This window comes from Lissotriton vulgaris, chromosome 5 (assembly GCF_964263255.1).
Source record: "Lissotriton vulgaris chromosome 5, aLisVul1.2, whole genome shotgun sequence".
Taxonomy (NCBI): domain Eukaryota; kingdom Metazoa; phylum Chordata; class Amphibia; order Caudata; family Salamandridae; genus Lissotriton; species Lissotriton vulgaris.
The window spans coordinates 757,082,365-757,109,084 of record NC_141693.1 but is presented as its reverse complement, the minus strand read 5'-3'; the positions used below and the strand labels follow the sequence as shown (position 1 = coordinate 757,109,084).

General features: G+C 45.2%; 1 protein-coding gene across 4 annotated transcripts in view; it reads left to right on the top strand.

Moving 5' to 3' along the window:
* PHC2 (polyhomeotic homolog 2) overlaps positions 1-26,720 on the top strand; it is a 690,492-nt gene that overhangs the window by 364,475 nt on the left and 299,297 nt on the right. For all 4 annotated transcript variants that reach the window (XM_086922215.1, XM_086922217.1, XM_086922216.1 and 1 more), the window contains exons 4-5: positions 24,210-24,386; positions 25,269-25,349. In XM_086922215.1, the coding sequence (XP_086778341.1) occupies positions 24,210-24,386; positions 25,269-25,349 (258 nt within the window). The remainder of the gene's footprint in view (positions 1-24,209; positions 24,387-25,268; positions 25,350-26,720) is intronic.

Below are 26,720 nucleotides of genomic sequence, written 5' to 3'. Positions count from 1 at the left end.
TTTGGACTACAGACACCTTAATGCATGTTGCAAAACTTTTGCAGTACAAAATTCGCATAGTGCTGCACTAATGAATAACATAGTTAGGAAAAAATACAAAACGACATTAGACATATATAATGGTTTCTTTTGTCAAAACATTGCACCAGAAAGTAGATATTTGACCGCTTTCTCAGTAATGGGGGTCACAGAAAAATTTCTGTAGGCTCCCACAGGGGTTCAAGAACAGCCCAGGACTATTCTCAGCTAGAGTAACAGAGTTACTACAAATATATGATGATGAGGCATTATCTTACGTAGGTGATATCTATCTCACAGACGACGACTTGGATACTCACTTGAAAAGAGTGAACACCATTATACTTGGGTTCGCAGCAGAGGGTTACAAATTCAACTTTAAAAAGTCTCGAATTGCCCATCTGACAGTATTATTTTTAGGATACGAATTATCAAGTGAAGGAAAAAGCCTAGCGGACAACTTCTTAGAGAAGTGCGCTGTACTCCAAGCTCCAAAAACGCTGAAGAATTTACAATCGATTCTAGGCTTTCTGAATTTCGGTAGAACTTACATTCTAAATTACGCGGAGAGGGTTAAACCTCTCTACGAACTAATTAAACCTGATTTTAAACAAATCAATTGGACTCAAAAACACACAGAAATTTTGAGATCACTGCAAACAGACATGTTAGCAAAAACAAAATTAGATACACGTGACAATACACGCAATCTTGTAATCCGAGTCATCCCAGGAAGATGCGGATTCACGTACCTAACCTCTAATGATGGAGAAAAGGTACCAATTTCAATTAAATCTCACTTGTACACACAAGCAGAAAAAACATTCAGTCCCACAGAAGGAACTGAGAAAGCAGTAGAAACTGCATTAGCGAATGAGCGAGAACTAGCACATGGCAAAAGGATTAATATCCTCACAGCGGAATCCGCCTTCGAGGCGCTATTCAGCCCAGTAAACCTGCCTACAGTGTCACTGGATCCGAAATGGATACAGTATGTAGATTCTCTAGGAGCGGAAGATGTGAAATACTATTTCGCCTCGCAATTCGAAGAACTGAATGATTTAGAATATGAAGAAGAATATCCTCTGCCAATCGAACTTCTGCCTCTCCCACAGTACGCCTGTATAATCTATACAGATAGATTTGTACAGCATTTCAACGTAGAGAACAAATCCTACGATGCAGCCTGTGCGATTGTTAAAGGTCGTTGGCTGTGCGGTAAATTCAGACCGAAAATAACAAAAACTGAATCAGTAATATACTTTTCAGCTCAGAGAGCTGAAATCAGATCTTTAAAGATGGCGCTTGAAAATGCAGAACGTGAATTCCTGACACTAATCGTGTGCGATTCTCATTTTTGCGTCAATTCTTACAATAATAAGTTGCAGAGCTGGATTGAAAACGAAAAGATGACACAGGTGCCACAATCAAGGTAGCTCTTTTTCAGAAAGAACTACAAAAGACTCATGTGATACACGCACAGAGTCTTCAACGTGATGGCGTTCACGTTGCAGGGAATTCATTGGCTAATGCAGCCACAGCGGAAGCAACTAAACCGGCTTCCGTAGCCACAATAAAGCGTGCAGAAAAACACATAGACGGGGAAACTATGCTGGCAGTAAAAACAACCATAAAAGGCGACTGTGCGGCACTACCCGTGAACTATCCACTCAATTATGCATACGTAATCGATGCAAACTCCGTTCCTTTTGCTTGAATCCCTGGAGTGGGGGATAGGGCAATTCCAAACATGAACAGGAGAATATTTTTAATAGCAGACGCACACATGGGATTGGGTCTGAGACACCAAACAATCAGGGACTCTCTGACTGAATTACAATCAGTATACTGGTGGCCGGGAATGAGCGTGCAACACCAAATATATGCAAACAACTGTGAAAACTGTAACAGGGATCGCAGTAGTGAACTACGCTACCGGCTACCAATCAGAAACAGCGTAACACTGTCTACATCCCATCCTGCGTCCTATTAATCATTAAGGCTAAACCCACTTAAAAAATGTGGCCCCAGCGCTCGGCTGACGCCAGAACGGTTATAAAAGATCTGCGAGTCTTTATCGGCACATACGCAATTGCCATGTTCCATTCTGACCAGGGTCCTGCTTTCAGCTCTCGAGCTTATAAGGAGGCCATGGCCAGCATGGGAGTTGGGTTGCGGTATTCTTGTCCATCACACCCCGAAGGGAACAGTGTGGTAGTAAGAAAAAACCGGGACATAAAGCAATCTATAACAGCGAAGGTATTAGGTTCGGGTGCTGGGTGGGTCAAACATTTAATAAGTGCCCAGATCAGTCTTATTAATTTGCCAAGAAATTCTCTAAAAGGTTTCAGCCCATACGAACTATTGTTCGGAACTAGAATGCGAGTTCAGGACTTAGATAGTCAGGTATCAGTGGTACAAGATAAGAAAACAGACTTTGACATCAAAGATCGTTTGGCTGTTTTACAGGACTTGAACGAAACAAGAAAATCCTTAAGCAACATAAAGTTAAAGCAACAGCCAGCTACCACTGACGAGGCACCACAAGCACCTGCCCCAGCAAGGCCTGTCTGGATTCCAAAGATTGGGGATCTAGTCAGAGAAAAAATAGCGGTGAAGAAGGAATTTGGGCCTTCTTACAGAAAAGCAGTACCTGTCTTGGCAGTCACCGGAACAAGATCAGTAGTACTACCGCCCCTTGCTGGTAAAAAGGAGAACAGAGTTGTATCAATCGACCTGGTAAAACCACAAGCATGTGGCCTATAATCAACAGTAGGCCCAGTGGACTCCCAAGAATCAACAGAATACCCAAACTTGCAACAATCCAAGAGGTTCAAACTGAAAGACTAATCACATTCGATCAGCCTGCAGTGCACAGAGAGGGACTATGCAATAATGCCATGGAACTCGTGCCTCTTGAGACACAGATTGAAACAGTTCGTCAAGAAACACCAGTCTACAATGATGTGGCATCTGAATGTGCTACCGAAAGACAAATTGAAAGAACAATCCCAACAATTGACAGAACTGCCTCTGGCTATTTCATCAACTTCGACAACTTTTCCGAGGATCAAAGTAACCCCGAAGTGATGCCAGAAACAAAAAAGACTTTTAAAGAAAAAGCAACAGAACTCTTTCAACAAATCAAAGAAGTATATCTGGATGCACCATTGATTGAGCATTGGATTATTTCAGGGGTATTCATACTCCTACTATGCCTAATTTTAGTTTTAATTTTGGGGAAGTTTATTACAATACAATGGACACAGCAAGTCAGAACATCAACTTAGTCCTCCAACCACACAGATCATCTCACGTAAAGAAAAGAGAACTGTCAACAGTAAATGTCACAGCCATTCCAATACCCGGTGGGGTAGTATGGGAGAAAACTGACTATGAAATCTATGGTCCGGTCGAGATCCTGAAGTATCCTCATCAATTCAAGGTTTCCTTAAGTGACTTTGTAAAACCTAGTACATTTTCTGATGATTGGGACTTTGACAGTATTAATAATATGATGTCTGATTTGGGAATGTCAGCTAGATTCACAGAACATGATTATTTACAAGGTTCGTCTAGTTATGAACAGATGTTCTGCTTCACACATTATGGTGACCATTACTTGCATAAATCAGCACAGCCTAGAAAGGTTTTTAAGTATAATCAATGGGAACATTGTGCTACACCACCTAAAAGCAGTTCTAAAACATTCTATGAGAAATTTCAGTACTTCTCAGGGTTTAACACCAGTGATGCAGAAACGTTGTATTACAAACTATTAGATAAAACAGGATTGAAAACAATGCTGACAAATACTAAATTGATATATTCAGAAGCATTTAATGAAAATATGATGACATTTGGTTTTGATTATTGGAAAAATAACATTGAAACAAAAACCATCTGGGGTACAAAAGATTGGCAGGTACAAGGCATAGAAGCATTATTCAGAACCTGCATGATCCCAGAACAAATTATGTTTTTAAATGACACAATTCATCAAACATCCTGTCTTGGCCTAGCTAAGATTAAAGACCTTAACAAACCGTCTATTCCGAAGCCAATACCTGAGAATGCAACAACAGATATTGAGATAGACGTAACTAAAATTTTACATTTAAACAGAACACATCCTGATTGGGAAAAGTGGTTAATCTGGCCCACTGACACAAACAACTGTCAAGATAGAATCCTGAATAAAACACAGGGGTTAAAAATGACCAGACAAGACCCTAGATACTCCCAGAGACAACATCCAGGGATAGTAACAACATACAGTGTAGGGAAACTCTGCCTCGAATGGCTAGGATCATCCACACTGGCTGAAATTAAGCAACACTTATCTATACTTAAAGATGGTGCTGATTTGCGCGATTTTATTATGGGACCACGCAAACAGCGTCAAAAGCGTTTCATAGCGACCAGTATCTATGCGGTATACAACGAGGCTTGGAAAGTCACACAAATTGAAACAGCTGAAAAAATACGAGAAATTGATCTTATTAATTTGGAAAAATCACTTTCTGTAGTAGACAATGGGTTAATGACTCTGTCCTCCAGAATATATTCGTTGGACAATATTGTATCATCTGCCTTTGACATAATACACAGAGACTTGCTAATGTTACAGCATGGCCAGTCACAATTACGTTCTATTGTACAGTTAGGCTGGACGCTGCAAAATCTTCGTTCACGCTATGTGCCTTGGCGTTTAATCAACACAACGTCATTATTTTCCATTTTTAACCTTACTGATAAACAAATCAGCTTGGCACAGGAAGGAGCAGACTATACAATCCTGAGCATCGAAAAACTTGAGAGATTACCTTTGACAATGTCAGAAAGTCCTGTCATTGAATGGATAATACACAGGATTATCACAATTCCGCTAACAACTTTCCGATTTAAAAAGTGCCTTGAATACATACCTACTGGCCAGTCTGAACGATTAGGTAAAGGATATGTTAAGTCAACATGGAAATTACCATACACACATTCATGCTATAGTGACAGCAACAAAAATGTATTTCTTAGTGGTGAAAACTGTAAACGTTCACTAAGCGGTATACTTTTGTGCCAGGGTATTAATTTACGTGGAGCCTGTGAAGGTAATTCTAACAACCTTTCATGCCACCAGCTTGTCACACCTGCAACGCAGATAGAGCCTTTCTTTATGCAACTCGCAAATGGGAGTTACATTCTAAGAACGGATCACAGATGTTGTGGCCTTTTGCCAGAGAAAGCCTATCTCGTAAGCGTAACTTCCATGGTCAAATGCTGTATGCAAGCATTGTTTCCGAGCGGGCCTGGAGACATGGAGACTCCCATCTGGCCTCGTCTGAATTTCTATTCTATACGAATTGATACTTTAAGCAGAATGAAGTCTGTGCTTTTGCAGGCAACAGTGCCCATCACGTCATCAAAAGAGACGTATGATCTCCTAGTTGCAAGGACAGTTACAGAGATCCATGACCTTTTATCAACAAATTGCCCCGTGCATTTCGTAGAAATGCTTAGCCAACTCCTTAACATGTCTAGTGCCACAGGCATCCCAGGCATATTTAACACGATGTTTACGGGACTGCTAACACCATTCAAAGCAATTCTGGGAATCATTCCTAATTTTGTCCATTCAGTCTTTGGCGGCATACCCCTATTTTTGGGACTTGTAGCAGGCATTTTATTTTTGACCCTCCTGCTCCGATATGGCAAGCCAAAGCTCAGACATGACTCCTACGAGGATGGAAGAAACAATCCTAGCAGTGCGCTACCGGGACAGAATAACTAAAGTCCTTGGATTGGCCAGGCTGAGAGATCTAAACATGACCTGGTTCCTTTCATTCAGACCGATATGGCAATCCTGCATCTTACCTGTGCTACGATGTATGCTATGCGGAGATGAGTGCGTGTTGGACATCTGTCTTGCACTTCCATCAGCAGTACCAATGGATATTGATACTTTTCTCAGTCCAATAACGGCTCACGCATTGTGTTGTCCCCAGCGGCTACCAATCCTGATGACGGCATTCGTTGAGACTCCTGTACTACGACTAGGTGGTAACAGTGGAGCGAGTGACAAAAGCAACATCACCCAGGTACGACCTTCTGTGAGCATTGCTGATCCAGACTTTGATGACAGCAATCATTCTCACACCTGCCAAGTCTCAGCACTATCGAATTTGGTCGAACTGTCACCTGATTTTGTAGACCAATTCTTTGAAAGCCTGTCTGATATGAAGTTCTCACCCGAACAGAAACAATAACTTAAGAGAAGCATTCCGACACACAGCGTTCCCATGAACTCTGAATTCGGCCTTCAGTTTTGAACAACAAAAACTGCTAAAAGCGTTGGAACTCTATTCCCCCGTTCACCAAGAATTTTTTTAATTGAACACTTTTTAGAAAATATTCACCTTTTTTTTTTGGCACGAAAATTCTTTGCTTAAAGTAGACCTATTCATAAAGAACAGAAGCTTCTACTTCTATTTTTAGGTAAATCTAGAGACATAATAACTTTACACCAGCCTCTAGCACATTTACTGCAATGCATTTCTATGTGATGAAATTATCTCGCCCTTCTTTTCTGTATTAAGAGATATTTCATGTGTAATATTTTCGCAAAATCGTTCATTGATTACATATGCTATAATTTTGAATGATTTCTATGCTTAAAAACGTACAGTACCTATATTTTCACGTATTTCAAATATGCCTATTTCAAATGCATATATGTATTTTAGGGTGGGGAATGTTACACATGCATCTTATTGCTCTAGTTTTAGTAATTTGATGGACATAAATTCGTGGAGTGGGTGTCGCGTTCTAATCTAGGACCCTGATCGATACTGTGACCTTATACCCCTATACGGCTATAATCCCTTTGTACCCCTATATTGGCATAACCGATCAATGTAATATTCAGAAACTCGTCTCTGGCCTCACACGAACAGAGCCACATTTCAGAATCGCTTCCTCTGCAACTTCCTTTGCAGCTCATTAGTGCAAATGACACAGCGGAGGCCACTATCTAAGATTCCTAGATTAACACTCCGAGTTCTTCAACAAGATAAAACTCAGCAACCTGGGAAAGCCCTGCTTGCTATGTTTTGATTAGTAATAGAACTCTAATGAGCACTGATAGACAATCACTTCCTAGTGACATCTTTATTGACGTCTTATGTCCAAAAACTTACGTCAAACAAGGCACCTTTCAGGTATAAATATTACCAACGTTGCCTTAAGCAAAGGCTGAAGCTGGTGCTGATGGTACCATCGCTGAAGCTACTATCGCTACTGCTATCGCTGCTAACGAGCGAACGATGGTGTGGTGAACTTAGGAGCTGAACAGCCGTCCCCCTGCAAGAGCCCAGCAGATGCAAGCTGCCCGCGGACGCTTCCCCTCCTCTTCCTCGACGCGCTGAGAGAGACGCTGTCTTTTCTCCTGCCGAGAAATCCAGCTCCGGCGTTTCCAGCCTACTCTTGCGAGTGACTGGGATATCGAGTCCCTGAAAGGAGATACCAGACCTCCATGATTCTATTCCAGAGGTATGGTGTTGACTAAACCCTTAGAGAGAATTATTGAAGCAAACCTTGGCAAAACCTACTTAACTTAAAGCTACTTACTTACTCCCCTCCCAAGTATTAGGCTTAGGTCAGGTACACTGGGGTAGGCGTAGTTAGAAGCACCAGTTGAGTACGTTAGCCTAATGTATATATGAATGTATATATGTTTTATTCATTTTAAACCATTGTATGGCTAAGAAACCATATCAATGCTTTTACAATATTATTTCGTAATACTAATTTTACTGTACGTACTTTTTATAGTAACAAGTCTTGCAATTGTGGCAATTCATTTCTCTTGTATGAGAAGAAAGACTGTTCAATAAATAATACCTTTTATTGAAAACGCCCGTCTCTCTATTCTCTACATATTGTGAAAGTAATCTGCACAACAACTGACTGAGTAAAATAACTGTCTATTGTTTCACACGACCCTAGAGATTGACTCTTATCTGAGGAGCAAAGTTGTCATGTTGCACGGTCGTTGGAAAACTGAATCCCTTCTTGGCTGTGCCAGGGAAGCTTATCACTTCCTATTCAGTCAAGAAAGTTTCCAGTGACCTCTGAGCTAGTTGGTAACAAACCCAATTAAGTTTAGCATAGTCAGTAGAGGCCTGGAAGATCCGCACTTCTACGTCGATACTACTGTTTATGTTATTCCAATGCGCAGGGCCTATTGGGAAAATAGGAACTACACTACAGTATGCTTCCCACATCAAAAACATGAATTGCATGACTGGAGTTTACATTTTGAGTGGGTTTGTCTGTGTGAGGGATCCATATACTTTCATCTAGGGAACCTTCTAGGGCCAGTCAGAGTTGCAGTGTTCTGTGACATCACCATCGACTGTTGGGCTCAATCTGACTGAGAGCTGGTCAGAGGCAGTTAAAGGTTGAACCCTTGGAAATTTCTTTACCAAGTCTCTTGACTAGCCTGAATTTAGAGTGGTCCCAGGAGGTTTCCTTGAAAAACCTACCTCATGTTAAAACGTGTGAAGAGGCCCAAGTGTACTGATTGTGACCCCACGTTTATGTAACCACTGTCTTGCTGAGGTGCAGTGCTGTGATTGGTGGGCCTAGCAATAATATAATTGCTGGTGAACCATCTGGATCTACATTTAAGCAGCGTTATCATAATATTTTTCTCCTGCCGTAGACTGATATAGCACTCAGGTAAAATTTAGTAAGGAGCTAAGGTGGATGTGTGTTTCTTCAGAGTCATTTGTATGTAGTACTTCAGAACAGCTAACAGTTCAGGCTGCAAAGTACGCAACGGTATTCAGATAAGTTCACACCCTCAGCAGGGGAACACTTAAACCTGAGAATTAGAAACCACTGTAGAAGTCAAGACAAACTTACATGGCGGGCCGAGAAGAGAAAATGTAATGTAATGTATGTGTCTTGTAAAGCGCACTGCTGCCCTGAGGCGTCCTGGCGCTGTAGACCGTTGGGGAACCCGTCCTGGCTATCCCTGTGAGATGGTCCCTACTGGGTATCTCCAAGGTGAAACCAGGCATCCCCGGCGAATGTGGGGGGCCGTTGTAGAGATTAGGCAAGCTAATGCCCAGAGTTGCCGAGTGTGATCACTGGTTAGAGTAGGCACCGAGGCGAGAATTATCGAGTCCGCTGACCCTGGTCCACGACCCTGCCGCGTCGGGAATTGAACCCTGGTCCCGGGCCGTTCTCTGCTTCCAGGTCTGCCGCCTCTAACCAGTGAGCCACACCACTCCAAACCTGGGCTATTCATCAAGGTAACTTGCACTTGTGAGTAAGTTACACATGTGAGTTTACTTTACACTTTTGAGTAAGTTTACTACTTTTGGCTGTTCACCATTTATGAGTGTAAAGTTAAAAAACAGTGTAGACTTGCACGTCTCCACCTCCTGAAACAGGGGGTGGAGTCACATTAACAAGTGGAAGTTACTACTACCATTAAGGCGCAGTAGTAAACCCAGCACCACACATGACCAACCACTGATACTGCAACATCCTTCTGTAGAAAATAATGGGAGAAGGTAATTAAAACAGAACCGCATGGGAAATTATGTTAAATTAAATTAATGTATGTAGAGTTTTTAAAAACACTTATATGCAATGTTAATGTTAAACTTAAATATAATTAAAAAGACATGTTATGTTATGATAAAATATTTTAATAAACATTTTTTAAAAACAAAATGTAACTTTAGTTTAAAACTTACATTATTTTTAATGAATTCTACACATAACCTTTTGCAAGTTTTAGTACATAATAAATATAAATATTTTACTTTAGGTGAAATGTTTTTAATACATCTTTAAAAAATATTGATAATTTAATATATTTAAATTAATTAAATATTTAATTCAAAAGTAAGTTAATGGTGCTGTAGAGTTTTGGTGTACATTTAAAATAAAATGTATGATTAAATTACATTATTATTCAACCCAGAAATATTGTCACCATTTTTTTTTAATTTAATAAACTCTTTGCCTTTCCAGTAGACAAAATAAATATAGATATTTCAGAGGTAAATGAATAAAAAATAAATACCATAAACTGGGTAGCATAAATGTGGTAGAGACAAGATGGTTCTTTGATATTGATTTACCACAACTGAGTAAAGTCAGGCAAAAATATGTGATAACATAGTGTTCCAGATGGTACCAGTTTTTCGCTTGTTGCTGCCAGCTACTCGAGCTGGGGTAAATAGTAATGGTACTTGCTCTTGATAGGAACAAGAGTACCTCTGTCAAAAAATCTGTTAGATGTTTACATTTACCGATAAGTGAGTGTTACCTAAAGCTGGTAACACTCTTAAATTTAAAGGAAACACACACACACACACACACACACCCACACACACACACACACACACACACACACACATATATATATATATATATATATATATATATATATATATATATATATATATATATGTATGTATGTATGTATGTATATATGTATGTATGTATATATGTATGTATATATATAATCAAGAAGGTTAGGTTAGCGTGCATAGTTTAGCTTACAATAAGTGGAGTGATTAACACTCTCCAGTGTGCCCTTTTAAACGATTGAAAATGATACCTCTGCCCACACTTATGCTGATAACTAAAAACTGCTTAGAAAGGAGAATAGCACAAATAAAAATCACAGCCACTTTCCCACTTGTCCTAAGAGCTCTTTCAAAGCTGTTACAAACGTGAAAAGCTTGCAAAGAGGAAGGATTACAAATTTAAAAGCATCAATTAAAGCATATACAAATATTTTCCAAACTGTTTGTGTAAAGTTAAAAAAAATTTCAACACAACTTAGCTCATGGGTAACTGTTGTATTTACATTTGCCCTCGTTTCATTTATTGGACGTAGTGAGATTTTTGTCCGAAAAATCCTAGTTATGAATTTTTGGGTTTATATCTGAATGGTTGCAGACCACAACTAAGTTTGAAAAATGACTGTACATTCTATTTTTCACCTTACTCAAAATGACTACATTCTAATAACCCCCTGACTCACTGGTCCCTTTCAAGGCTGCATATTGGTTCAGAAGCGAAAAAACTCATATGCCCCCTTTTGACTGCACATCATGTTTCCCAGTGTTTGCCCCACTGATTTATAGTCCACTACACAAGATAGGTACAATAGCTCTCATTAGGTCTACTTAGAAAAGCACCTGCAGCTCATTGGCAAATGTGACAAAAACCCTTAACCTAACCAGGGTGAAGGTCCTAAGTTTGGGACTATAACCATCCAAGTTTGGCAAAGTTTGCTGTGTCAGAATCTTCAGAATTGACATCATCATGTTCCTGGCCCCGAAGACCAGATGAAGACTGTAAATATGTTTGTGTCCTTGTCTCTCTCTCTCTCTCTCTCTCTCTCTCTCTCTCTCTCTCTCTCTCTCTCTCTCTCTCTCTCTCTCTCTCTCTCTCTCTCTCTCTCACTCTCTCACTCTCTCACTCTCTCACTCTCTCTCTCTCTCACTCTCTCACTCTCTCTCTCTCTCTCTCTCTCTCTCTCCTTTTTGGGGGAACTAGAGAAAGGGGCAGATTACATGCCTAAACACTGGAGAATCACTTATGTTCTGCCTGCTAGTGTGCCCCCAGCATACTAGTTATACTGACAAGGACTATTCTGAATGACTTTTAGCAGCCAATTGGAATGGGCGAACCACAGAGAAACTAGCTTTAATTGGTTATCAATCAGAAGTAGTCTATGGTATTAGGGCGTTCCCTTTGGCAGCTTGAAGCTATTCAGATTGGCTCTGTCGTGGTGTTCCAGTCCCACGACAAACAGTCATTGACAGGATCAGTGCCGTTTTAACTCATGGGTACACTCGGCAGTTGCCCGGGGCCCCACGAGCATAGAGACCCCATGCAGACCAGAATTTAACAAAAAATTTCCGTTAAACATTTTTATTCCCTTGAGTGGGTGTGTAGACAGGGCCTAGTGCACTGCTTTGCCCAGGGGCCTATATTGCTGTTAGGACGGGCCTGGGCAAGATGCGAGGGCCACCAGTCTCACAGTGGTTTGTGGGTCATTGCGAGATAAGTTTATGATTTTTCTCTTTTCGCGTGTGCTAAGCAAATCATGAAAACAGTGGATTCGCTTGATGATTTGAGTCTGTTTAGCGCAGACAGAAAAACTAAAAAGTGCCCTTCTCGTTCAACAATTTGTTCAGTGTAAAGGTGCCCTTCTTTTATTATGGAATCCTTATTGTTGTCGATTCTTAGACATGTAGGACTGATCCAAGAAAATTAGATTGCTTTACAGTATAACCCCTTTAGATATAATTCTAGCTGAAGTATCAAATTTGTATTTGTTACTTGGGGAAGTCGGGATTTCCCTTTGCCCTTCTTTCCCTACTTTTATACAACTTCCTGGAGTACCTGCCCTAAAACGATGGTGGTGATTGGCTTCTATTTTTAGGTCTCGCCTCTCAATGCGCATGAGAGAGACTGTAGGGGCTTAAACAGAGGTTTACCTAGACTGGCGACTGGCGATTTGATGCTGTGCCCGTGCGCTTTTAGGTCAATGCGCTTGCGCATTGACCTAAAATGCGCGTGCACAGCATCAAATCACCAGCCATCTGTTCCCCAGCAGCTCTTCCCGCTCCGCCCCACAAGCTTCCCCCAGCGTGCGCTCTGCCTCAGCCGCACTCCTCCCACACCTTTGAAGTGAAGCTTAGCTTCACTTCAAAGGCCCCTGCTGCTTCACACTATTCACGGCCGCCAGGCCGTGTCTCTCCCTCATCGCCGCTCTCCCTGCTCCGCCCCCTGCTGCAGGCCGTGTCGCATTTCTCCTCCCCCCTCCCCACAGCAATGCCCTCCGTCTTGTTTTGTTTAATTGTCGACTACTAGATTTGGTTATGCATTTTCCTGTTCGTTTAGCATGGTCTGGTGAGCCAAGCATGTGCTTGATACGTGCAAAAAATTATAAAACTCGAATTGTTGGTGTCCTCTTTTTTTGCATCATTGACGGAAGCCAAGTTGCCTCAAAAGTTGTGCGATTTGTTGCTATAAATGAGGGGTTTGTTTTTGAATTTTAAAATATGTTTGAAATGAAATATATTTGGGTTGAATGTATATTCAGTTGTGAAGGACCGGGTTTTAGAACCCAGCGGCGTCGGGGAAAACGCCCGATGAAGCAAGCCCTGATCTGTTGACTGGGTACGAGTGTTCTGCTTAATTCAGATACTCTGTCCATCACCACCCCCTTTTCTGAATCGTTTTGTCCACCATAAGCGTGGAAGGGTATGCTCAGACATGAGTCCCTTGCTCATTGCCCCATCAGGATTCAAGCAAGCCGGGCCGAAGACGGCTGTAATGCCAGAAACCGGTCCCCGGAAGCTTGTTACCTTCCCAGTAAAAGAATTGGCTTGGTAGTTTGGTCTGCCCTGTACCCATGATGCACTGGGCCAGGGACAGACTAATTTGCATGTAGCCAGGTTCTGAGCTGGGATGGTACAGTGTGAGCTAAAAAACGGTGATGGATCAAGCCCTGATCTGTTGACTGGGTACAAGTGTTCTGCTTAATTCAGATACTCTGTCCATCACCACCCCCTTTTCTGAATCGTTTTTTCCACCATAAGCGTGGAAGGGTATGCTCAGACATGAGTCCCTTGCTCATTGCACCATCAGGATTCAAGCAAGCCGGGCCGAAGACGGCTGTAATGCCAGAAACCGGTCCCCGGAAGCTTGTTTCCTTCCCAGTAAAAGAATTGGCTTGGTAGTTTGGTCTGCCCTGTTCCCATGATGCACTGGGCCAGGGACATGCTAATTTGCATGTAGCCAGGTTCTGAGCTGGGATGGTGCAGTGAGCTAAAAAACGGTGATGGATAAAGCCCTGATCTATTGACTGGGTACGAGTGTTCTGCTTAATTCAGATACTCTGTCCATCACCACCCCCTTTTCTGAATCGGGTTTTATAACCCAGCAGCATCAGGGAAAACGTCTGATGCCTTCGAGTTCCCCTGCCTTGGCAAACAGAGACACAGGACACCTCTTGATGACGTCAAAGACCAAAGTTTATTGGCTGCAACCAGGAACAGAGGTCTACGAAGCACACACGGGTGGTTCGCTAGAGACTGCACAAATTCAATGAGCGGAGCATGGTCTTTTATGCCAAAAATCAAGCCTCAGGCAATATTCCAAATTAGCATTGGGTTCATACAAACTGACCAATAGAAATGTGATATTTTAAAAGTAGCGTATGACGACAATCCCACTTTCCGTTGTCCAGCCCACCAGAAATGACCAAGCACATTCCAATATTCTTGTTCGCTCAGGCCGGACAAACCCATCATAAAACCCTCATCCCAAATCAGTAATTATGTCGTAAAGGAAGGAGCAGAAACAGATTGGAAGTAAGATAGAAAGGTGGGAGCAGTGTACCATAAACTTCAGCATGTCCTACCCTTTGATCTTTATCTGACCAGCTGTTTAACAAGGAACTTGCTCAGCGAGGTCAGCCTCGGCCAAGGGAGTCAGTTCGGCCAGGTCACTCAGAAGTCAGCTAAGGTGTACGTGTCCCAAAGACTCGTTCGGCCGCAGTCATCGGCCTATGTGAGGGCAACCACACAAAATGGCTGCCGTACACAAAATGGAACCTGAAGGTTCAAACGAAATCCTTGAATACGTAGTGTTCTCATTGATCGATTAATGCGAAAACGCTCGTACACACTACACTCGTGATTTGCGGTCTGCTGACACCAAAATCGTCTATTTCCGACGATTTTATTGAAGAGGTTCGGAACCACCGAACCTCACCCACAAACTACGGAACTACAGTTGCTGTAGGTAGTGTAGTATCCCTGTCTGGGAGTAGTTGTCCCTCATCTGTGTACACGTACCACTGTCCGAGACGCAAACTCCCCATCCTGACCACCCCGCACCCACACATTAAGCCATGTTTCACAGCAAGGCAAGAACTATTGGCTCTGTCAGTGTTGTTTAAGAGTGCAGGCTTTTTTGCTGATTTTCAGTCTGTCCCCTAGGTGAGATAGACCGGCACACTAGTGATTGTCGATGCACCCCCCTCTATCTGAATGTTTTCTTGGGCACTGTGTGTTCTTTTGTACTGCAGAGTACTTCTCTACGTCTGGGTTAAGGAGGAGGAACTGCAGTGAAGTGATGCTTCATGACCTCCGCTGTGCTGTATTTGTATAGATTAAATCGCTCTAATGCTTGGAGTTCCCTAGCCTGGACACTCTCCAATGCGTATCCCTCCTTGTTCCCGCCACTGCAGCTGCAGGCGGGCGGGAAATTGACGAACTTCACTCCTGGACATATATATATATATATATCACAGTTAAACCTTCTTTTTTAGTGTTCCTCAGTGAAATATATATATATATATATATATAGGTATATATATATATATATATATATATATATATCTTCTAAGCGCCATGTCACCCAAAGTAAGGCGATACAGTGAGAGCTGCATCAGTGATCACATGTGATCAAGATCCGATGTGGGTAGAAATGCATTGCGTCTCCCTTAGGCATTTCTTGGTAATGAAATGGATTGTTCAGCAAGTCCTACATGTCTCGCCGTATCGTCCACACCTTTGAAGTGAAGCTTAGCTTCACTTCAAAGGCTCCTGCTGCTTCACACTATTCACGGCCGCTAGGCCGTGTCTCTCCCTCATCGACGCTCTCCCCGCTCCGCCCCTGCTGCGGCTGTGTCGCATTTCTCCTCCCCCTCCCCACAGCAATGCCCTCCGTCTTGTTTTTTCATTTAATTGTCGACTACTAGATTTGGTTATGCCTTTTCCTGTTCGTTTAGCATGGTTTGGTGAGCAAAGCATGTGCTTGATATGTGCAAAAAATTTTAAAACTCGAATTATTGGTGTCATCTTTTTTTGCATCATTGATGGAAGCCAAGTTGCCTCAAAAGTTGTGCGATTTGTTGCTATAAATGAGGGGTTTGTTTTTTGAATTTTAAAATATGTTTGAAATTAAATATATTTGGGTTGAATGTATATTCAGTTGCTGTAGGTAGTGCAGTATCCACATCTGGGAGTAGTTGTCCCTCATCTGTGTACACGTACCACTGTACGAGACGCAAACTCCCCATCCTGACCACCCCGCACACACACATTAAGCCATGTTTCATAGCAAGGCGAGAACTATTGGCTCTGTCAGTGTTTTTTAAGAGTGCAGGTTTGTTTTGCTGATTTTCAGTCTGTCCCCTTGGTGGGATGTAAATGTATTTGAGCTTATATAGCGCACAGCTACCCGCGGTGGGTTTCCCGGCGCTTGCTTAGGGAACCCGTCCTGGTATTCCCCTGTGAGATAACCCCGGCAGGGTATCCACAAGGTGAAAGCCAGGCATCCCGCTGCGAGGGGCCGTTGTGGAGATTAAGCAAGCTATTGCCCAGAGTCGGAGAGTGTGAACCCCTGAGTCGAGAAAGCACCGGAGCGAGAATTATCGAGACCGTGGAATTTTTAGCCCAAGACCCGCCGAGGCGGGGAATTGAACCCTGGTCCAGGACCGATCTCAGCTTCCGGGTCTGCAGCCTTTAACCCCTGAGCCACACTTCCGGGATAGACCGGCACACTAGTGATTGCCGACGCACCCTCTCTATCTGAATGTTTTCTTGGGCACTGTGTGTTCTCTTGTACTGCAGAGTACTTCTCTACGTCTGGGTTAAGGTGGAGGAACTGCAGTGAAGTGCTGCTTCGTGACCTCCGCTGTGCTGTATTTGTATAGATTAAGTCGCTCTAATGCTTGTTCTCCCTCTCCCCATCTCCCCCTCTGACTGCTCTCCTCTCTCTCCCCCTCCCCTCTCTCTCCCCTCCGTCCTTCGCTCTCGTCCTCCCCCTCTCTTCTTACCCTCCCTCTCTCCCTCTACCCTCTCCCCCTTTCCCTCACTTCCCTGACCCTCTCTCCCCGTCTCCGTCTCTCTCTTCTCTCCCCCTCTCTCTCCCCTCTCGCTCCTCTCTCCCTCTCTTTACCCTCTCCCTCCTCTCCTTTTTCTCCCTCTCCCCATCTCTCACTCAGAACCACCACAGCACCACTCAGCACCACCACAGCATCACTCAGCAACACCACTGCATCACTCAGCACCACCACAGCAACACTCGGCACCACCACAGCACCACTCAGCGCCACCACAGAACCACCACAGCACCACTCAGCACCACTACAGCACCACTCAGCAACACCACAGCATCACTCAGCAACACCACAACATCACTCAGCACCACTCCAGCATCACTCAGCACCACTCACCATCACCACATCATCACTCAGCATCACCCCAGCATCATTCAGCACCACCACAGCAACACTCAGCATCAACACATCATCACTCAGCGCTACCCCAGCATCACTCAGCACCACCACAGCACCACTCAACACCACCACAGCATCACTCAGCACCACCACAGCACCACTCAGCACCACCCCAGCATCACTCAGCACCACTCACCATCACTACATCATCACTCAGCTTCACCACAGCATCACTCAGCATCACCACATCATCACTCAGCGCTACCCCAGCATCACTCAGCACCACCACATGATCACTCAGCACCACCACATTATCACTCAGCGCCACCCCAGCATCACTCAGTGCCACCCCAGCATCACTCAGTGCCACCCCAGCATCACTCAGCGCAACCACAGCATCACTCAGCGCAACCACAACCACAGCATCACTCAGCACAACACAGCATCACTCAGCACAACCACAGCATCATTCAGCGCAACCACAGCATCCCTCAGCGCAACCACAACATCACTCAGCGCCACTCTAGCATCACTCGGCGCTAACCCAGCATCACTCAGCACCACCACATCATCACTCAGCGCTACCCCAGCATCACTCGGCGCTAACCCAGCATCACTCAGCACCACCACATCACCACTCAGCACCACCACAGCATCACTCAGCACAACCACAGCACCACTCAGCACCACCACAGCACCACTCAGCACCACTACAGCATCACTCAGCACCACCACAGCACCACTCAGCGCCACCACAGAACTACCACAGCACCACCACAGCACCACTCAACACCACCACAGCATCACTCAGCACCACCACAGCACCACTCAGCACCACCCCAGCATCACTCAGAACCACTCAGCACCACTCACCATCACTACATCATCACTCAGCTTCACCACAGCATCACTCAGCATCACCACATCATCACTGAGCGCTACCCCAGCATCACTCAGCACCACCACATGATCACTCAGCACCACCACATTATCACTCAGGGCCACCCCAGCATCACTCAGTGCCACCCCAGCATCACTCAGTGCCACCCCAGCATCACTCAGCGCAACCACAGCATCACTCAGCGCAACCACAACCACAGCATCACTCAGCACAACACAGCATCACTCAGCACAACCACAGCATCATTCAGCGCAACCACAGCATCCCTCAGCGCAACCACAGCATCACTCAGCGCCACTCTAGCATCACTCAGCACCACCACATCGTCACTCAGCGCTACCCCAGCATCACTCGGCGCTAACCCAGCATCACTCAGCACCACCACATCACCACTCAGCACCACCACAGCATCACTCAGCACCACCACAGCATCACTCAGCACAACCACAGCACCACTCAGCACCATCACAGCACCACTCAGCACCACTACAGCATCACTCAGCACCACCACAGCACCACTCAGCGCCACCACAGAACTACCACAGCACCACCACAGCACCACTCAACACCACCACAGCATCACTCAGCACCACCACAGCACCACTCAGCACCACCCCAGCATCACTCAGCACCACTCAGCACCACTCACCATCACCACATCATCACTCAGCACCACCACAGCATCACCACATCATCACTCAGCGCTACCCCAGCATCACTCAGCACCACCACATTATCAGTCAGCACCACCACATTATCACTCAGCGCCACCCCAGCATCACTCAGTGCCACCCCAGCGTCACTCAGCGCCACCCCAGCGTCACTCAGCACCACCCCAGCATCACTCAGCACCACCCCAGCATCACTCAGCACCACCACAGCACCACTCAGCACCACCAGAGCATCATTCAGCCTCACCACAGCACCACTCAGCGCCACCACAGAACTACCACAGCACCACCACAGCACCACTCAACACCACCACAGCATCACTCAGCACCACCACAGCACCACTCAGCACCACCCCAGCATCACTCAGCACCACTCACCATCACTACATCATCACTCAGCACCACCACAGCATCACTCAGCATCACCACATCATCACTCAGCGCTACCCCAGCATCACTCAGCACCACCACATGATCACTCAGCATCACCACATTATCACTCAGCGCCACCCCAGCATCACTCAGTGCCACCCCAGCGTCACTCAGCATCACCCCAGCATCACTCAGTACCACCGCAGCATCACTCAGCGTAACCACAGCATCACTCAGCGCAACCACAGCATCACTCAGCGCAACCACAGCATCACTCAGCACCACCACAGCATCACTGGTTCAAATATGTTCTTTCAATGTTTCAAGCTGTTTTCAAGCTTTCAAGCTTTATTACAAATCACAAAAAGATGTTAATATTTCACTTCTGTTCTTGGATTTTCGTCACAATAAAAAACACTGATTATAATCTTCACAAAAGTTATTTACAAAAGTTTAAGCTATTGCCATTACAAATTAAATAAATGATTTAAGAATTAATTAAAAAAAAAAGCCATTGTTATTTGTAATAACAAATACATCTAAGTCACGTAAATATAAAACATGTTGCATAACAAATGCTATAGATGTCAGATTTGCGAAAGGTATAACTATTGGCATTGTAAATGACAAAGCTATTAAGTTAGCTATTTTAACAAACAACAAATACATTTAAAAAAATGTCATTTATAAGAACAATAGCCTCAAACTTTCCTAATGCGAGACCTATTGCATTTCCAATGCTTGTTTAATCACTGTAGGTTTTCGGTTTCCTAATCAGCACCAGCTTCAAGGGACAAAGTCACTAACGGTATTGTATCTAGCACAGATCCCTTCTGGGTTATTTATTTATTAAGCAACTTGTATCGCGCAAACTAAACCCGAAGGTGTCAAGGCGCCTATCAAAACCAAATCAGAAAGTTTGCAGAGCACCACTAGGGGTATGCACGTGTAAAAAGGTGGGTCTTTAGAGCAGATCTAAAGGCTTGTAGAGTGGGGCAGGACCTTACTTCCAAAGGGAGGGCATTCCACCATTTAGGTGCCAAGTTAGAAAAGGCCTTGCCTCCCCATCTTGCTTTTCTAACACGAGGTACAGAGAGCAGAAGTTTGTGAATAGAACGAAGATTCCTGCCGGGGTTATATTGAGAAAGGATCGATCCCATGCCTGTCGGGCTGGATTTAGATAGGGCTTTGTACACCATACACATGGATTTAAAAAGGATACGGTCCTCAACGGGGAGCCAGTGAAGCTGTTTTCGGGCTTCGGTGGCAGAGGCACGTTTAGGTAGGTCAAGGACAAATCTCGCTGCCGCGTTCTGGACCACCTGCAAGCGCTGTAGCTGACTCTTGTTCAGTCCTGCATACAGCGCATTGCAGTAATCCAGTCGCGAGCCCAGAAGTGCGACAGCAAGTTGCTTTCTCGCCTGGGGTGACAAATAGTGCCTGATTTTCCTTAGAATGTGGATAATCCCCCAGCAGGTCGATACAGTCCTGTTGACCTGTTGGCACATACTAAGGGTGGGGTCGATCATGACTCCCAGGTTTTTTGCTGACGAGGTGGGCTCGGGACATAAGCCCAGCGAGTTCGGCCACCACTCAGCCGACCAGATCGTTTCTTTTCCTCCAAAAACCATCACCTCCGTCTTCTCCCCATTCAGTTTTAGTGAGTTGTGAATCATCCACTGGCCAACTGCCTCCATACAAGATCTAAAATTGGCAGCAGTTGACGTAACTGACTGGGAGAGAGAGACTAAGATCTGGGTGTCGTCCGCGTAGGAGACTTCCTCCATCCCAAAAGATCTAATGAGTCTGGCAAGGGGGGTCACATAGATATTGAAAAGGGTAGGACTAAGCGCTGACCCTTGAGGGACCCCACATTGCACAGACAGGGATGGAGATAGAAACGATCCCAGCATTACCCTTTGTTCTCTGTGATCGAGAAAAGAGGAAAGGAGTCCCAGGGCGGACCCGCAGACCCCGATCTCCCTCAGGCGAGATGTTAACACCGCGGGAGATAGGGTGTCGAAGGCCGCTGTGAGATCTAGAAGGATCAGGAGGGAGGTCTGGCCCTCATCAACCCTGGTGCGGATATTATCCAGCACTATGGTGAGGGCAGACTCGGTGCTATGCTCCCTCCTGAATCCATGCTGGGAGAGATCCAAACAGCCCGGGCTCTCCACAAATGCAGCCAGATGTTTGTTCAGATGGGCTTCTAGCATCTTTGCGGGAGCCGGGAGCAGAGAGATGGGGCGAAAGTTTTTTAACACCCCAGGATCCAGAGAAGGCTTTTTAAGCAACGGTTTTACTGCAGCATTCTTCCACTGCTGGGGAAAAATGCCTTCCTTCATCGCCCTGTTCATGATGTCGACCAGAGGGGGAAGGAGAGATTCTCTGCACTGCTTTAGGATCTTTAGCGGGCAGACATCCAGCGGAGAGCCAGATTTGGTTTTATCAAGCAGGATTTCAAGATCCTGACAGGAGAGAGGAGGAAAGGATACCAGATCCTGATGTTGAGATGGTTCAGCATCAACGGGCTCAGAAAGAGCAGGCAGCAAGGGTACGGCGGTCAAGGATTTTTGGACCTCCAAAGCAGTGTAGATGTCCGCGATCTTTGACTGAAAGAAGGCAGCTATCTTGTTGCACAGGTCCTGTGAGGCAACCACAGGATCCGGGGTCTGGAGGGAAGTAAGGGAATCAACAATCCTAAAAAGTTCTCTAGGAGATGAAAGTGAGGAAGTGAGTGCCGTGAAATATTCCTGCTTGGTCTTAATCACTTCCAATTTGTAGTTTTTAAGCAGGACCCTATGAGCTTCTCTATCCCTAGGGGCCCAGCTAGAGTGCCATAGGCGTTCCTGCCTCCTTACTTCCTGTCTACGAAGTCGTAGTTGTTCAGAGAACCAGGGAGCTGAAGGTCTTTTCCTGGCAGAGTAACAAGACCTAGCTGGAGCCAACTCCTCTAGGGCCTCCGAAATGGTGTTTTCGTATATAGAAACCGCTGTGGAGGTGTCCACCTCCAGAGGAATGGACAGACTAGATGTCCATGGATGGAAAGAGTCTTCCCTGATCTTTTTAAGGTTCCAAAAAGGAATACCCGCTTTCAAATTTCAGTCACTCCAGGCAAAAGTGTGTCACTTGCATAAGACTTATGAGCGCTGGCTGAACCATGCCTGTGTTTAATAAATATCTTTGAGAGTAGTGTTAGTGAGCAAAATTTACATTGACACTGACTTTAAATCATGAAATCACTGAGATTTTCTTGGAATTTATTAAGCAAAAGACTCGGTGGTCCATGTTGGAAACTTGCCTATCTACGGTTACTACATGTGTCTCGATTCAGGGGTAAAACCATAGCTGCCAAGGTTTCAGGTTGCTTATGTGTGATATTTTTATGTTTGTGTGTTTTTATGTGTGACTTTCAGTGCCATATGTGCGCCATTTTGAGTGACATTTTATTGCGAGCAGCATACAGCAGTTTTGTCCATGTTTCTAGATGTTTCTGCATATTATCCCTTTCTTTGCTATATAATTGGTTTGGAAACAGCTGTATTGCATTCTAACAGCTCCTATGAGCTACTTTTGCTGTTCTGTTTCTCACTCAGAATATCAACGATGAGGTGTGAATATGTGGGTAGGCCCAGGAAATACAAATCAGAATTGCATACTACACTAACACTAACAAACATAGGGGCCGATTAGGATGGCGGTGAATCCACATCCTCCGGGCCGGCGGAAGCCACCGCCGGCCTGGAGGATGTGGATTCACCACCGCGGCCACAGAAAACCCCCACCGCCAGATTAGGATGGCGGTGGGATTGCGGTGGAACCAGCGGCGGACGGCGGGTCCGTCCGCCGCTGATCCGCGGGGTGTGGAGGGCTATTTGGTGGCGGTGTCTGCAAGACACCGTCAGTCAAATTACGATGTGCATTTCAACATGCTTTTCCACGGCGGCTTTTCCGCCATGGAAAAGCATTTGGTGTTTTGGGGCCCGCTGCGGGCCCCCAGGGTGTCGGGGGGTGGGGGGTGCACATGGGGGGTACCTATGGTACCCCCCAGCATTTACATGCACAAAGCGGCAGGCACCGCAGCGGCAGGCACCACGCGGTGCCTGCCGCTTTGTGCATGTAAATGTAAAACATGCATTTTTAACCTTGCGGCGGGTGCTGCTTCAAGCTGCATCCACCGCAAGGTTAAAGATACAGGATGTGACCGCCAGGGTGGCAGTCACATCCTAATTGCACCGGAGAAACCGCCGCTGCCCCTGCGGACGGTCCCTCCACCTCGGGGGTGGCGGACGGACACAGGTCTGTCCGCCATCCTAATAGGCCCCATAATGTGGTCCCCAATAGGGCTACCTTACATGGGGTGAGCAAAACCTAAACACAGCTCACCACACTGACATTCGATACCTCATTACTAAAAATGCACACTGGGTTGGAGAAGTATCTCAGTGGCCAACCATTCCTTAAACAGGGATATCCGTGTGACACGTCCCTGCAAAACTGACTTTTTAAGCCAACATCGCGTGAAAATGCCTTCTGGGACTTGCAGTTTTGCTTTCCACATGGGCTATTGGGTAAAAAAACTGCAAGTCACTGAATTTGGTCACTTGGTCCTTTCTCTATAAAATCCAGAACTTCAATCTAAAGCAAGTAAGAAGCTTGGTGAGTCTTGGTTTCGTAGTTGGTGGGGCGGGGGCATCTGGAGAAGGTTGCAGATTCCTAGGTTTCATGGGTGTAAGCACCTGTGTTCTTATGACCCACAATTATCTAAAATGCAAATGCTAGTCTTCTACAGGCACTGAAAAATCCTCTATAAACTGTTGTAGGAGAAGCATAAGGGTTTTGCACTGCAGTGCGCATGTGTATTTATTCTTCTTGACATCTTGCATATCTGACTCTTCGTACTGGATCTAGTTCCATGTTACACTGCCCACATGTTCTGTTGTTTTGCTCCTGTCGCCAGGTTATCCAGCAAGCCCTGCACCGCCAGCCTAGCACCGCAGCGCAGTACCTCCAGCAGATGTATGCAGCGCAGCAGCAGCACCTCATGCTGCAGACAGCAGCCTTGCAGCAGCAGCAACAGCAGCAACAGCAACACCTGAGCAGTGCCCAGCTGCAGAGTCTAGCAGCCGTGCAGCAGGTACCTTGCTGTTTCAGCAGTGCTGTGTGAGTGCCCAGTGCTGTGGCGATCCTGTTGCAAGAAACGGGCAGTGTGAACGTGCAGTTGGATGGGCGGTTTAAAGGTGGGCAGTGACAGGTTCAAATGTATATACAGGGGCTGCGTTGACTCCTTGTAGGACAGTGGGCAGACTTCAGTGATAGACACACTTCACAAACTTTGGAATCACAAACAACCTTCTTCTAGGGGTCAGCATTGGCTTTAGTGTCACCAGACATTGTCTCATTGACTAGCCAGAGGATTAGTAGGGAGCGCCCCTTCACGCTGACCAGGCCCTATTCTTTACTTCTTCCACTGGCCACCCCACCCCTTCTTTCATGTACTATGGCATTGGTCGGAGAATTTGTCCCATCATCCTTTTTCGATAGGTCGGCATTGTTCGTAGAGATAACTCACAGTTAACAAAATGCTGTCACGCCAACTTCATTGAGTTACTAGTAGAAGACGCCCCTACACCTTTCACACTCCTCAGATACTAGCATCCCCTTCTTTGCCAAGACTTGCTACCCTCTTTTTTCCCTTACCATCCACTAATTCCCATTAAAATAACTGTGGTGTGCAGTGCAGTGCTGGAGATGGATGGCAGATGAGGGGACGCTTTTGAACTAGGGGTTTCATTTCCACCCAGTGAATTTGTGGGGCTCCCTGGTTACCCGTATGGAGAGGTTGCAATGCAAAGCCTGGCCCTGACGAGAGCGGGCTGACACTGCTGCAGTCGGCAGAGGGCAGTGATTCTTTTCCTGCTGTGCACGGTTGGATCACTGGCAGCACGAACATGGCTATGGTTTATTAATGCATTGATGCCAGAGCAGGAAATATTCACTTCTCTCTGTTGTTTTTCAGGCCAGCTTGGCTGCCAACAGGCAGGGGGCCTCACCCAACAGCAATGCATCACCACAGACCTCAACCCAGTCATCGGCGGCGGTAAGTGGTCCAACAGTCTGAGGGGGTAATGCATAATGAAGCATTTCTTCCCAATTATTTTTTGATTTAAACTATTGTATCAAACCCAACATATTAAAATAGAATGACAGGTGTGTGTTTTGCTTGTTGCAGAAATCTGAGATCCCTGATATGTTCAACTAACAAAATGGAGAAAAACATTCACTGGATCTATAACATGCAGTAGAAAACGTAATCCTCGTAGTTACTTTGCACAGCACAGCGTTCTGTGTTACCAGGACATTGCTGTATGCAGGCTGCGTTAACTGATATGAATTGCCGACCTGCAGTTATGGCCCACGCCCCACGCTGAAAGAAAGCGGGTGTAAGGTCCCCAGTGGCTTGGTGTAGGGCCCCCTTTCTCAAATCAGGGATGAGCAAGTTGCACACTGGGACCCGGGGTGCTGTGTATTAAGAGCATCATATATTGTAATCTGGCTGGAGGGATGGTCGCAAAATGGCCTACCTAATTAATATTAATTAGTACCACTGCGATTGTTCACCCCCTGTGATTGGCTGTGATCGAAGGAATGAAGACCTGCCAAGGACAGCAGACCTAACAGGTGCCTCTTTTAATAAAACAATGTTTCCGAGTTGACAAGACAAAGGGGCGAGCAGGTAGTGGCCCTGTGGCCTATGACCACTTCTGACTTCCTCTGAGGTCGCCGACAGCAACTACAGGGACCTGCACCCTTTCCTTTGCCAATCAATTTGCACCCCTGTTCGTGGGTCGCCATCTGATCAGAGATTTGTAACTGCAATTGCAGACACTAACATTTGATGCATACCTGTCCGAATCGCAAATAAGAGGAGGATGCTCTTTTTACATCCCCTCCTATTTACAATTTGCAAAGGATCACGGTAGCCCTTTTACAAGCCTGAAATACTTACCTGACTTGAAAAAGGGCTTCAGTACATTGTGGAAAGACCTTTCTGGTCGCATACATTGTGATTTTTTGAGACATCAAGATGTGCAACCGCAAAAGTGTTTACTACATTAGGCTGTCTAACTCTGATGCTAGCGGAAACTTCAAGGACATTGTTTTAATTTCTATAGTTTTCAATAAAATAACTGAAACTGCAGCCAAATGGGTATTTTGAGGAGTAGCCAGATATACTGTGTTCTGCAAAAAAATGAACTTCTTTGTCACCACTGTCATGATTACTTACTCTCCATTTGCATGCAGCAACGATTTCACTTTAGTGTAATTTCTACTTCTTGTCTTGGAATCATATCAGAATGGTTTTCTTGGAGAGAAACACCAGTACTGGTGCAGCTCCGACACCTAGTGGCTAGTTAGGGTAATGAGTGATCTCGATGGAGCATGCAGACCGCTTCATTTTCCCAGGAAA